We start from the raw sequence: 13,183 nt of genomic DNA, 5'->3' as shown, positions 1-13,183 counted from the left end.
TTAAAGTCACGCGGGGGTTTATCGCAGTGTTTGCTGTGCAAGTCCTTTTGCAACAGCAGTGATGAAACAGATGTAGAGTTGCTGCCAAGGAGGCAGATGTTAGCACTCGATGAGGAAAAAACTTCCCTCTTCCTTCCCGCTCCCCTGCTGCTGGGTTGGCGTCTTGAGGTTCAGTTGCTGGTGGCTTCCCTGGTGTCCCATAAAGTTTTCCTTGTTTTGCAGTCTCTCCTTCCTCTGAGCAGTCTGTACCTGCTTGCAGAGAGCACAGCCGCATCTGCCCGAGACCTCCCCTCTGCCAGGCCAACACGCTCTAAAGCAATCGGAGGGGCTGGACCAGTTGCATAAAAATCCCCTTTCTTGCCCAAAGCAAGCCCCAGAGTTGCGCCGTGAGGGCTTGCAGGAGGAAGGACTTTGTGTTGCAGGGTGCGGAGCCGAGGCACGACCGCTGCCACGGGTTATCGCAAGCTGGGTACACCTTTGATTTGGGCTAAACCGTGACTCTTAACTGTGGACTTTTCCTAGTGAAATATCTGGCTTTTGTGCTGTTTTATGGTCAGGCAAACTTAGGATGATGTTCCTGGCCGTGTCCCAGCTGATTAAAGTTCAGGGCCAGGCTAGCTAGTCTGATTAAGTAAAACAGGCAGCGTCCAGGGTTCTGTTGCAGTGTCGCTGTGCGAGTTGGTTAGAAGCAGTGGTGGAGAAGCAGGTTAGAGTCGCTTTCAAGGGCGGCTCTCAGAGGAAACCTGTCTCCCCTTCAGTTTGCACTGGGAGGGCACAGTTGCTGTTTGTAACAGATAGTTTTGCATCTGGCCATTAAGAGCTATCGCTGTTCACGGGAGGGAGCATCATAATCTCCGAAAGCAAAGCTGCAGACTCCTTTCCTTGCACGACAGGGTTGTGTGGGAGATGCCACTGACTTCAGGGTTGAGTTCTGCTGGACAAATCTCTCCTGCTTAACTGTGCCATAAATCTGTGGCACTGGGGGCTTGGTACCGGTACTAGATCAGGCCCCATCCTCCTTTGCACCCGTCCTTAACCACGCCAGCACAGCAGCTCCTCCTGCTGCCTGCAGCAGATAGAAAACCTGGGGGTGAGAGGGGGTATTAAGAGAGGATAACTTTTTTTTCTCTTTATTTTTTTTTTTAATTAAAGCCAGATCACTGTGTTTACCCACAACAGCACTTGTCCCCAGGCAGTTGTAGGAGCAGACCCCCTACCCCCGCCATGTCTGGAGCACACACTGAGATGACCAACCTCAGGAACAGGCTGTGGTGCTGTGACGGCTCGGAGGAGCAGGGCTGACATGGAGCTTGGGGCTTTAGAGCTGTAAGCTGCTTGGGAAGAGCTGGCTTTGCGTTTATACAACGCTTCCGAAGGCAGGCCCTGTTAGCGTCTCCATCAGGAATAAAAAGATAGGTGAGCGCTCTAGGTCCTGCTGCCCCGGAGGGCTGAGGATTAGTAAGAGGAAACTTTGGGCTTTGCACTGTATTTATCTCCTTGCCCACATAAATCCTACTCTTGGAAGCTTATGTTGGACTGGCCAGCCTGTGTGGTGCTGCTGACAGCCGCTGGATGTGTGTTGCCTTGTTGGCATCTCCAGTGCTGGGCAGCATCCCTCAGCCCCTGGGTTCGCAGGGGCAACGTTCTGGTTGCTGCTGGCTCTGCTGGTGGAGCCCTCAGCTTTGGATCCTCAGCTTTGCTGTGGATCAGTGCCTTGTTTTTGTTTGCTGGGGTTTTAGTAAACCACCTGAAATGTCATTCTTTTTTGCATGGGGTTCTGCTCCTCGTGCTGTGAGCTGGACCTGCCCCTTGTACACTGACCTTGTGCTCTGCTTCTCGCCAACATTTGTCCTGCCCCTGTTTTTAAAAGCGGATGTTTTTTGGCTGATATTTGCCCCTGCTCTGTCTGGGTTTGGAGCTGAGGAGGGAGAGGTGGGAGCCATGGCAGGGGTTGTGACAGCACCAGTTTAGACTGGCTTAGACCGTTTTTCTAGGAAAACCACTTATCCCAGGGTCTTGCCACTGCCTAAGGGAGTGTGCTTCACCTCTCATCACTGATAAATGCCTTCCAGTTTATTGCCAGCAGTGGGCTGGGACTCTTGTGAGCTCTTCCCACTTCATTACAGTGGAGTGGCTGATGCTGAGGCTTTCACCATCCCTTTAGGGCATCCAGCTGCTCCAAGAAGCTGTCCCACCCTATAGAAATGAGGGGAGAAGAAACTGCCTCTTCCCCGATCAAAACAAGTCTCTTGGGAACACTGGTACTGCCCATGTCCTGCCAGCCTCCGCACAGCTTTGCTTGCCCCTTCCTCGGCTGGCTGTGCTTGGCTTTGCCTGACAGGCCTGTGAAACTGAGAAGCCTCAGGAGCTATTGGGTTTCTGCTGGCAACGTTGCAGGCGTGCAGCCACGAGGTGTTGCTTTCCCCATCTTCTGTGGAGTCACGGTGACTATCAAGGGTTGGGATATAAGCCGAGTCTCTGGTTGCGCACTGAGTTTTGGAGAACTTTTCGGTTTTTAAGCATTTTAACCTGCAGAAGTGAGGTAAATCATGAATTCAAGGGGAATGTGACCTTCCTTGAGCCCCACCTTTCCAGGCAAGCTTGCATACCTGTAAGATTTTAGCTGATTGAAATGCTGCAGGTGTGGCTTTTTCCACAGCTGTTGAACTCTGGATTTGTTGTACGTGGAGAAAGAGCCCCAGACCTGTCTAATGTTCAAGAGATAACACACAACAGCTCTGTGCCTGCGTCTCTGGATAGCTTGAAGTCTTTCTCATCTGACGTCTCTGTAGTGATACTGAGTCTCCTCAAGTCAATTTAAACTTTGGATCCTATCCAAAGAAGGGGAAGTACATTGAAAATTGGAAGTGTGCAAGAAGCTGCAGGTAGCTCTCAGTAGGTGGGAGATTGAGCTGATAGTAAACAGAAATATACATCGCAGAGTATCCTCCTGAGGTGGTAACACAGTTCCACCCTCAGCCTGCAGCACCTTTTAGAAACGTCTCTGTGTTATGGATGAGACGGTAGGGATTCTTCATAAACCAAACCATAAGCAGAGAAAGGCCAGGGCTGAGCTGTGGTTAAAATGTGATCCTCCAGCATATGCTGCCAGGCCTACCCATCTTTCAAGCATTTTGGAGGACGGTTTTTATTGTTCTCTAGGAAGGACTGCTGTGCTCTTTGCTTTGGCTGCTGGTGCATCCGTACTGTTTACTAACAATACCGTTGGCGGCAAACCAATGCTTTTACTGTGCGGCTTCCTTGGAAGATGTTATCTTGAGGTTGTTTCAGCTTCTTCCTCTGTGGTATTGTCCGCAACTCCCAGCTTTCCGGCAGGAGAGAGCGCATGGAATACCAGCAACCAGCAATGAGTGGGCATTGAACACAGAGAGTCAGACCACGGTGGTGTTTAGCAAGCAGGTGTCCTTTAATGAGAGGGCAAGTGCTTAAAATCCCTTAGGTGCAGACAGTGGTTGTGCCTTTGCTGGAGCAGTGCGTTCCCTTCCTTGTCTGCAGCGTGATAAGACGTTGTGTGTCAGCGTGCATCTCTGGGGAAGGTTCCTCTTGCATGTGTTTATAACATGGAGCTCGTGGGGAAAAGCGGACATCCCTTGTGCTGAGCCCCCAGTAACAGCTCTCCTCGGTCTCTTTGATTTGCAGAACAATCAAGTTCTTGGGATCGGAAGTGGTTCTACGATTGTCCACGCAGTGCATCGATTAGGTAGGATGCTCCCCTTCTTGTCCCTCCCACTGCAGAAAGTCCCCTTGTCCCGCTGCCCCTACTACTTGAAAAACATGCTAAGTCATCTGGATGCTGACTTAGAGCTGATGTGTCGGGTCTGTTCACCGACTGCTGTGTCCTCCTTGAAGCTGAAGGTTGAAACTGGGTCTTTTGCTCCAAATTTATTGTGTAGAGTCCTGAGGAGGACAATTTGCCACCTGTTTTCCCCATACAGCCAGGCGAAATGCTTTACTGGCACCCACCACAGACTGGAGCTAAGCCCCTCTGTTTCGTTCCAGCTCTGCCTCGTCCTAACTTGCTTTGTGGCTTCAGGCCATGCAGCTGCTCTGCTTCTGTTAACCCGTTTGTATGCAGCTGATGTTGCTTGCTCGCATCCTCGTTATTCTCTCTGAGGGTCGTGCTAGGGTGTAATGACAATGAGGAATGAAACCCTGCTGCATTTTTTTTATACCCTACAGCTAGGTTTATCTGATTGCCCCAGGTGCAAGTTTGCACAAGACATGATTCAGAAAATTTCAGCAAACTATTCAAGTGAGGCAAATGCATTTTGCAGAGTGAATGTGAGGGTAACTGTCCTCACGCCTCATTGCAGAGGGTGCAGAGGTTTGAAGTTTCTTTCCCAGGGTGCTCAGCCCTTGGGCAGGTCTGCTGGTGAAGGTGCTGTACCTCATCCTGCTTCGCTGTCCTTGGATGCAAAACAGAGCAGCCACGATGGGTCTGGAGTACAGCACCAGCACTGTTGTTCATGGGGAGGTTTCTCGGATGCAGAGAGGACTCTCCTTTGGAAGCAGAGTTCAATGTGTCCCACCTGGGTGGCTCTGTGTGGCTGGGAATTTCCCATATGACTCTCAGCTCCCTTGGGCTAAGCCGTCCCCAGCCTACCATGGGCAAGCGGGGCTAAGTGTGAGCACAGTGCTCCGCTGTACAGGGAAACGGCAGAGATCGTGCTGTGCCTGCCCCTTGGCACCCACCTCGCCCCACGCTGCGTGTGTGGCACACTCCATTGTCTGGGAGCTGTGGTTCAACTTCCTGGGTTTGGCTCAGTATTGCAGCCACAGAATCAGTCTCTAAATAAATGGGTACAGTATTTAAAGTGGAGCAAATTCTCACTTTTCATGTCTGCTGAGTGCATTAGCGGTGGGATGTGGGTTGTAACAATACACAGCCTCACGTATTGCAGTTTCAGTCCTTCCAGCAGCAGCATTACCTGAAACATGTAGCCTGCGTGCTCGCTCCGGTGCGAGGGCTGTTGCTGACTCTCGGGCTGTTGGCTCATGCCTAAGTATTGAAATTACTAGAATAACTTTCTGTCCATAATGATGTCTTAGTAATAGATTTTAGTCATTTGAGGTTAACCTGAGGGAGGAAATATTTCCTTGCGTTTAATGGAATACTGTATTTTATTAGTCCTTTCCCTGCCATATATTTAAATGTTCTATAATAAATGAATGTGATGTCCCCAAGGCAACAAGCCAGAAAACCTTTCAGACAGCTGCTGGAGCTCTCTGTTTACAAGGAGTGCAGCAAAAACCGGTCTAATGGAGTGAGAGAGGGGCTAATTTCCCCGGTGATGATTTGCTGATGAGGGTCCTCTGCTGCTGGGCACACAAAGGTTAATGGCTCGTGGTGTCTTGGGCTGAGCCAGGGTGACAGTGGAAACTGAGACTTAGCCTGGGCAGGGTGGCACCTGTTTGTGCTTTGAGCATGACTGGGTTATTTGCAAGCCAAGCAAGTAATTGCAGTGATTCAAAGGGGCTGCTCTGAACAGAAATTTCTTAAAGTGAAAGTTGGAGTGTTTTTCCTTCTGCAATGGACAAACCGAGGCTTCTGCTTTTTTCCCTCCAGCCGAGCGGGTTCAACAGGAGAACCTGACAATTGTCTGCATCCCTACGTCTTTTCAGGTAAGTGCTTTCCTCTTCTGCTTTCTGCTAGTCCAAACACTCACGTGGGGCATCTTCCCTTTGGCTGTGGGAGGCAACCGTGCTGCTCTCCAGACTGGCTCGCTGCGGCGTGAGTTAACTAAAAGCACTGGTGACAGTAGTCATGATGCAGCCTGCCAATGGACCTCATGAAGCTGACGGTGCTGTGTTACCCTGCCCTGAGCTGCTGGGATGCTGTAGTGCTGGGAGGCGTGCCGTGAACCCGTGTGGTAACGCTGGCTGTGTCAGTGTTGGTGTGTGGCTTGCTCTGAATCCCTTTTACAGGAAAATGCTGTTGGCAGTGGTGAACCCAGACTCATAATGCAAAACTCATTGGAGACACTTAGTCTCCTTTGATTCCATATCAGAAAGCTGTAAAAATCATGCTGCAATAATAATAATAATAGCAAGCTCATGTGTTTTTCAGGAGGAACTTGAAATGCATCATCTGTCTTGTATAAAAAATTGCAGAAGACACATCAGCTTAATCCTTCCTTTGCTGCGCAGCTTTAGCAGGGACTGGTTCATGCCAAGCTAGGTGTTGAGAGGTTTGCAGGGAGAGGAAGAACATGGCTTGAGAGTGAAACTCAGAGCTGCTGGGGAAGCTTCTGACCTGCTTCCATACCTTCAGGCAACTGGCTTTGGTCTCTCTGCCTCTATTCCCTGAGGAGAATCTTGTGAAAACTTAACATCCTCTGACCCTACAGATGTTCTTTAAGTGTGAGTGTGGGGTGATGGGACTTTCTCTTTTCCCAGCTGTTGCAAACAACCAGTGGCCAACTGGGATATAACACAAACTGCTGCAAACAGCAGAAAGTAAAAATCCCCCCCCCCCCCCCCCCCCTTTAACCTGTATTGGTACTTCTGTTGCATATATACACTGTAGTGAGTCTGTCTTTGATCTGTCTAAAAAGATCTCCATCCAGGTACCATGTGCCATCTGAACCTAGGAAGACTCTGAGTTCAGTCATTTGGTCTTACAGAAAATAGTGATAAAGCTCTCCTGGTGAATGTGGACTGGAGCCTGCCCTGCCTCGAAATGTTTGGATAGTTTGTGTAACTCTACAGTTTCATACCAGTAAACCAAATGTTGCTGTTAAGGGGAATAGAGAGATCGTCACCTGCAGGAGCCGAAATCCCCCAGACAAGGGGCTGCCTCGAATCTTTTGATACGGGTCTCTTAGACCTCACCCAGTTTTGAGTGAGGCATCCCCAGGTCAGCAAAACAGCATCTTATTTTCACTACGCACAGGTGTAAATGGCTGCCTGAGGGCACTGGCAAGGAAGAATTGGTTTCAGTGGGCTTTGATTCTCCTCCCTTCCCTGTTGTCAGGTTGGGTTATTCCATCACCATCAGTAAAGCTAGAGCCGGGGTAAGTATCTTTCCCTTGGCTTTTGCACTGTTTCTTCTTTTCACCCGGATGTGGGCCGGGAGCACAGGGCGAGACCGTTCTTGGCAAGTGCTGTGCAGTTACCAACGCTTTTCCTCCGGTGTGGAGCTCTGCTTTGGATTCCTGCAGGTCTGCTCCCATTGCCTTGCAAGCAGAGAGCTTGAAGAGAGCCACCTCGTTTCCACGCTGCTGACTCTAAGCCTGTTCAGGATCTGGCCTGCATGTGCAGCACAGTGTTTTTCAATGCTTTCAATTCCCAGATCCCTGATACCTCTTGACATGGACACCATGTAATGAACGTAAACCCACTGATTTTTAATCTTTTAATTTTCTGAGGTTTTAGGGTGATCCTAGTGCACACATCAAGAGCCCACAGCCCATCATTGTTAAAACTGCATGCTATGAGATGCCACGATACGTGATTCAAATCATATCTCACTGCCAGGAGTGCCACCTGCTAGTTCTTATGTTTCTAGGATGCCAATACATGCAACTGACGCAGTGTTAGTGAGTAGAATTCAGGGGAATAACTTGATCCAGGCTATCGCACAGGGGTTTCCTGGACTAGCTACGGCATAGCAGGAAGTTCAGACTTGAGCAGAATCTTTGCAAGGGGACTCTCAGGTGATGATTTGTAACACAGAAAATTCATCCAAGGTTGTCTAAGCTTGAACTTGGTTTAAACTGACCCACCAAGTGTAGGGTAACTCCGGGGTGCTCTGTGTTGTCTTGCCACTAGAGGGAAATACACAGCTAGATCAGTAGAAGTAGATCAGAGCCACTGTTTCAGGAGGCTTCCCACACATTTTCCATGAGTTGTGCATGTCTCCTGCTTTTATTTTATTTCCTTCGAATATGAAAAATACTGTCATTGTTAGTCCTGTATTGCTGTGGTGTAAATATTTCATTTTCTTGCTCCAATTTTTAGCCAAAGGGAATCAGAGGGGCTGGATAGGAGCAAAAGAGAATGATGTCCAAACTGAAACAACACAGGTCTCAGAAGTGCCATAACTGCTCTGATGCTTAGAAACAAGCGATTCCCACCCAGCTGATGGGACATCCCGCTTTTTAATAGAGGGATACCTGAACCCAGGAGTCCTGTTGCACTATCTGAGCATTTTAGTTCAAATAGGCAGCAGAGTTTTCTTTTGTTTAAAATAATCTGGTCTGGAAGCATCATTTTGTTATTGCCATGCTTCTGGCTGCAGCCTCTCTGCTCAGGGTGGAGGTCTCCCTGGGAGACTCCATCCTTCCCGCAGCCGGGGGACTGACACCACGAGTGTGTTCCTTTCCTGCCCCCGGTAAACGGTGTGTGCTGTCTTCTTGCTGCACAGGCCCGTCAGCTGATCCTGCAAAATGGCTTAACGTTAAGTGACTTGGACCGACATCCAGAGGTAAGTGGGACTGCAGAGGTGAGACCTCACCTGACCTTCCTCTAACCTGGTCCTTCATAAAGTATCGGTCCCCTTTGTCCTCCTCTGAGGACGAGAGTTTAGGCAGCCACACTGCTGAACATGAGGGAGAACTAGGTTAGTTTATTTTGTTTTCCCCAAGCCTTTGTCTTGTCTTAGTGCTTGTCCCTTCAGACACGTGCCACAACCAGCACAAGATGACAAGTAGGCTGCTGAGTTGTGTTTCCCCCAGGTATTGGGCACCTCTTCCAGGCTGAGGTTTGCTGGCCTGAGGTGGGGATACGGTGGTGTTGAAGTGCTATGACCCAGCTTTTCCCCGGGAGCCCCTTGTCTCTTAGGTGACAACACTAGGGGCTGAAACATTCTGCCTTGGAGGCAAGCAGTTGATTGTTGTTTTCCTTACGTGCCTGTAGTTTAGCTGGGGCTGGTATCCTGGGGTGGCGGATTAGATGCTTGTCCCTGGTCAGGCCGGCATCAGGGTGGTCCCAGCTCTAATAACATTTCTGGCCACTGCCTGGGACCTGACACCCTCCAAAGCTGCATCAAGAGCAGCGCCTGGGTGCTGCCTGGCAGAAGTTTCCACACCAAGTTTTTCCTCTTCCTACAGCTCGATGTCGCCATCGATGGAGCAGATGAAGTGGACTGTGACCTCAACCTTATCAAAGGTGGCGGGTGAGCTGTGCTGTCCATCTGTCTGTGTGCGGCGCTTGTGGCGGGGGCCTCTGAGCATCCTTTTGTGGCTGCAGATGTCTCTGGGGGCGGGTTGGAGAGGCTGATGGGATCCTGTGCAGGGCCGCGGGTGCGCCTGCAGCGGGAGATAGCTCCTGGGCGAGAGCGTCTGCAAGGGAGAGGGAGAATGAAGTGATGAGGCAGGGGAAAGAGCGCTGGCGTGGCGCAGTGGCAGCCCCAAAACCAGCAGGAACATGATGGAGGGGGCTGGGCTTGGAGACCAACAGGCACATGGAGGAGCAGTCTGATGTTTTCTGGTTTTTATTTTTTACCCATCGCAGTGGTTGCTTAACGCAGGAGAAGATAGTCGCAGGATATGCAAAATGCTTCATCGTTATTGCCGATTACAGGTAAAAATATTGCTGTTCATTACACCTCTCTGTCCTGTAGGAGCATTTGGATGGTCCTGTGTTAGGCCATTTTTGTCCTTCCAGTGGGTCATAGGTGGAAATGGGCCTGACTCCTAGTGCTTCAGCAGTTCAATTTAGCTTTTTTTTCTTAATTTTCAACTCCATAGGCCTGCTTAGGAGTCAGCAGAGCCTGTGGGGAAACGGCTGCTCTGCTCTTTGAGCTCAGCGACTGTCAGCACGGAATACGTTTCCCTGTCTGTACGTACAGCCGCAGGGCTATGGAAAAAAACAACTCGTGTCCTGCTTGTCCAAAACATGTCAGAACAGGGCTTATGAGTGAATAGAGCATCGTGTGTTAAACTGCTTCTTCCTACACATGTACATGTGTGAAGTGATTGCTGTTCCCTCCAAGGCCTTATGCCTGAGGGGTTTGCAGGAGGTAATGCGATAATGTTAATGGTGTTGGCAATGTAACGTTTGATGCTAATCCCACCTCTTGCATCCTCAGGAAAAAATCAAGGAGCCTGGGGGAGCAGTGGAAGAAGGGAATTCCTATCGAGGTCATCCCCATGGCTTATGTCCCTGTCACCAGAGCCCTGACCAAAAACTTCGGAGGTGTCGCGGAGCTGCGAATGGCTGTTAGCAAAGCGGTATGTGTCCCTGATCAGCCCCGCTTCCCCAGAGAAGCCACCTGAACGCGGGCAAATGGGAGACCAGAGGTCTGGCCTTTTATCTCACTAAATCTGGGCTTTCACTCCTGCAAGTGGCCTCTTGTGTAATTCTCCCTAATTATACTTTGGTTAATAAACCGGGTGTCAGTGCTGCTTGTGGAAAGCCTTTCTGGGTTATGTCTCCTAAAGCAAGCATCCCTGAGCAGGGAGAGGAGGCATGCCAGACCAGATCTGATCTGCTGCTCTGGGGGGCTGGAGGGCAGTCTGCTGCCAAAGAGGGTCTCAAGTTGGGTGGGCCGCTCATGCTCCATCCCAGGATCCTCTGTACCACACGGAGTCAGAGCCATACTGAATTAGGACTGAAGATGCTTTGTTGCCACTGCCACTGTCCTGTCCTGACTTTGGGTGGCAGGACTTCGCCAGCCACGTCACCTGGCAAGGGAGAAGGAGGGTTGTCTGCAGTCGTGGCTGGAGTTCACACCGGAAGGCTGAATACTTGTTTTTAATGTGTCTAGTCTTGAGAGGCGATAGAGACTGCATTTGCGGTACTGAGAAGAGCAAACCAGTCATTTTCCATGCAGTTGAGATCAGCCTCAGCCGGGGAATGCACATCGGTGCTGCTCCAGCACCAGCCGTGTCCTCAGAGGATGCTGGCCCCTCCTGGCACGTGTGGTTGCGCGCCCTGCTCAGCGCTGCTGAAACTGCTCATCCTCAAACCCAGCTGTCTCTGCTCTGTTGAAAGGACCCAATTGCTCCTTCTGTTGGTCTTGAGAGGGTGCTGGGCACATCTGGGACACTGAAGGCCAGCAATTCTTCAGCTCCAAAACCTCCCCATGGTAGCTGGCAGCATGCTCTTATCACTGAGGGGCTGGGATCATATTTTGGCTTCAATGTAATAGCCTTTTTAGGACATTCATGTAATTTTGTTCTTGTGAAAAGGATCCCCTGTTGCAGTGATGAAATTGCATTGTTTCCAGGTTCTGCCTGATTATCAGTACGCAGGAGCATGAGGAACGAGCAGTTGCCTTGGGCGATGGTTTTACTTACAGGCATATTATGGACTGCCCTGGTTTACTTGAATGGTGACTCTCTCTGAACCGTTGCAGCGGAGAGGGCTGGTCCTGGTGAGAGGCTGTGAGAGTCCCTGGCTGTGCTCGGGAGACAAGGAGCTCGCAGTGCTGACAAATGGGTTTTGCGTCCTAGGGCCCCGTGGTGACGGACAACGGGAACTTCATCCTGGACTGGAAGTTTGACAGGGTTCATGAATGGAGTGAAGTGAACACTGCTATAAAAATGATACCAGGTAATGTCTGTCATTTTTTTTAAAAAAAAAGCAAAAACTGGCTAAGGCTTGGTCTGTCCTAGGTAACCCTGACCGTGGGAGCTCTCCCCTGGATAGGAGGGAATGTGTGTGTTTACTGCCCTCTTGTGGGTCCATGTATTTATATCTACTTGAGAGATCTATCAGCTGACTCTACACAAGTGTCATTCCCACATGGTGGTGAAAACCTGGGGCCGTGCTGGGTGACTTCGGACACTGTTTTCCATTAAGCTCAACAGTCCTGTGCTCTTCCTTACCCTCCTTATGCCCCTGTGGCGGGGCTTTTAACAGAAACACTGGTGGCTTGTCCCCGTGACTTTGGGATCTGAACGATTTCCTGGCACTTGCAGACAGCTAGCAGTAGATGGCAGGTTCGGGTCTTTGGCAGGAGCAGAGCTAAATGAAACAGTGACCACTGCTGGTCTGGGCTGTCCACCGTGCATCGCTCTGTATCCTAATGTGGCTGCTGCCCGTGGCTGTACGAATGCCTGCATCATTAGAGCCGTTTCTGAGCAAGAGCGAAACAGTGGCTAGTTATGCTGCTTGCAGACAAAACAGCCTCTCTGCAAGGACTTCTTCCTTGCATCTCTTTGGGTTGAGAGATGAACAGCAAATGATGGGACCTGTTCCATCGTGTTGGTGTGGAGATGGTCTCGGCACCATTTGCTGCTCAGAAGTGGACCTGCTAAGGGGAGAAGAGCATCTTCTGTACCCAGAAGTGGGTGAGCAGGACTGTGAAAGCCCAAATACAGACGTGATGGCAGGGGTCTGGCCACCTTGTGCTTGTGGTAGCACTTGTTCTCCATTTCTTTCTACCTTTCCGGCCTCTGGCTATGTTCACAGTAATCACTGTGAAGCTAGGAGCACCCCATAATTAAATACAACTAAAAGTACATTTGGTAACAGGCTACAAATTGTAGAGGTAGCGTCAGACCTGCTGAGTCTTAACCCTTGAACGAGTGTTACCCGGGTGTTCTCCAACAGAATCATTTTTTAGATGTGTTCAAAGGCAAAATAAGTAGCCTGTGGCTGTGTGTAGCTTCCTTTTGCTTCCGAGGGTCTTCAGATGGCTGAAAATCCCATGCTCGTGATCGTGTTAGTGTAACGGTGGTGGCTGGGGCAGTGTGAACGTCGGGGGGAGCTTTGGGAGCTGTTTCTCGCTTTCTGGAGACAGTTTCCTCTGGGGGCTGGCCACATGGAGAAGACTTCCCAGGGGGCCTCCCTGTGTGGCTGATGCAACGTTGCCCAGCTTGGCCGCCTCTCCCCAAACCTCTGGTGGGGGCGTTAGAGCCTTTTAATCACCAAAACCGTGGTCAGAGCAGAGAGATGAGGTGGCTCTGGCGTTAACCGGCATGGGATCTCTTGCTCGGCAGGTGTGGTGGAGACGGGGCTCTTCATCAACATGGCAGAGGTGGTGTACTTCGGCATGGAGGATGGCTCGGTCAGCGTGCGGGAGAAGCAGCCTCGCTGATGCCGGCGTGCCGCCCGTGCTGCTTTGCCTTCGGCCAGTTCGATTCAGCTGTTGTAATGGTGCCAACCTGACGTTTTGCCTTAACGAGCAGCGGTTATCGCAGAAGACGGATGGGAAGTTGATCAGAATCCGCTGACGTGATACTGAATGTCTTTTTTTTAAAAACAAAAATTATAT

General features: G+C 50.4%; 1 protein-coding gene across 1 annotated transcript; it reads left to right on the top strand.

Annotated features, from left to right (window-relative positions):
* Positions 1-3,516: 3,516 nt before the first annotated feature.
* RPIA (ribose 5-phosphate isomerase A) lies at positions 3,517-13,177 on the top strand (the record flags this gene model as incomplete). The annotated part of the gene is made up of 8 exons (XM_010159905.1): positions 3,517-3,721; positions 5,588-5,643; positions 8,387-8,446; positions 9,072-9,136; positions 9,475-9,543; positions 10,052-10,193; positions 11,418-11,517; positions 12,909-13,177. Coding segments are annotated over 8 exons (795 nt in total), but the record flags the coding sequence as incomplete, so codon positions are not given.
* Between the last annotated feature and the right edge of the window lie 6 nt (positions 13,178-13,183).

This window comes from Eurypyga helias, unplaced genomic scaffold, assembly GCF_000690775.1.
Source record: "Eurypyga helias isolate BGI_N326 unplaced genomic scaffold, ASM69077v1 scaffold44269, whole genome shotgun sequence".
NCBI lineage: Eukaryota > Metazoa > Chordata > Aves > Eurypygiformes > Eurypygidae > Eurypyga > Eurypyga helias.
The sequence above is the reverse complement of the archived record's forward strand: the minus strand, read 5'-3'. Positions and strand labels throughout refer to the sequence as shown.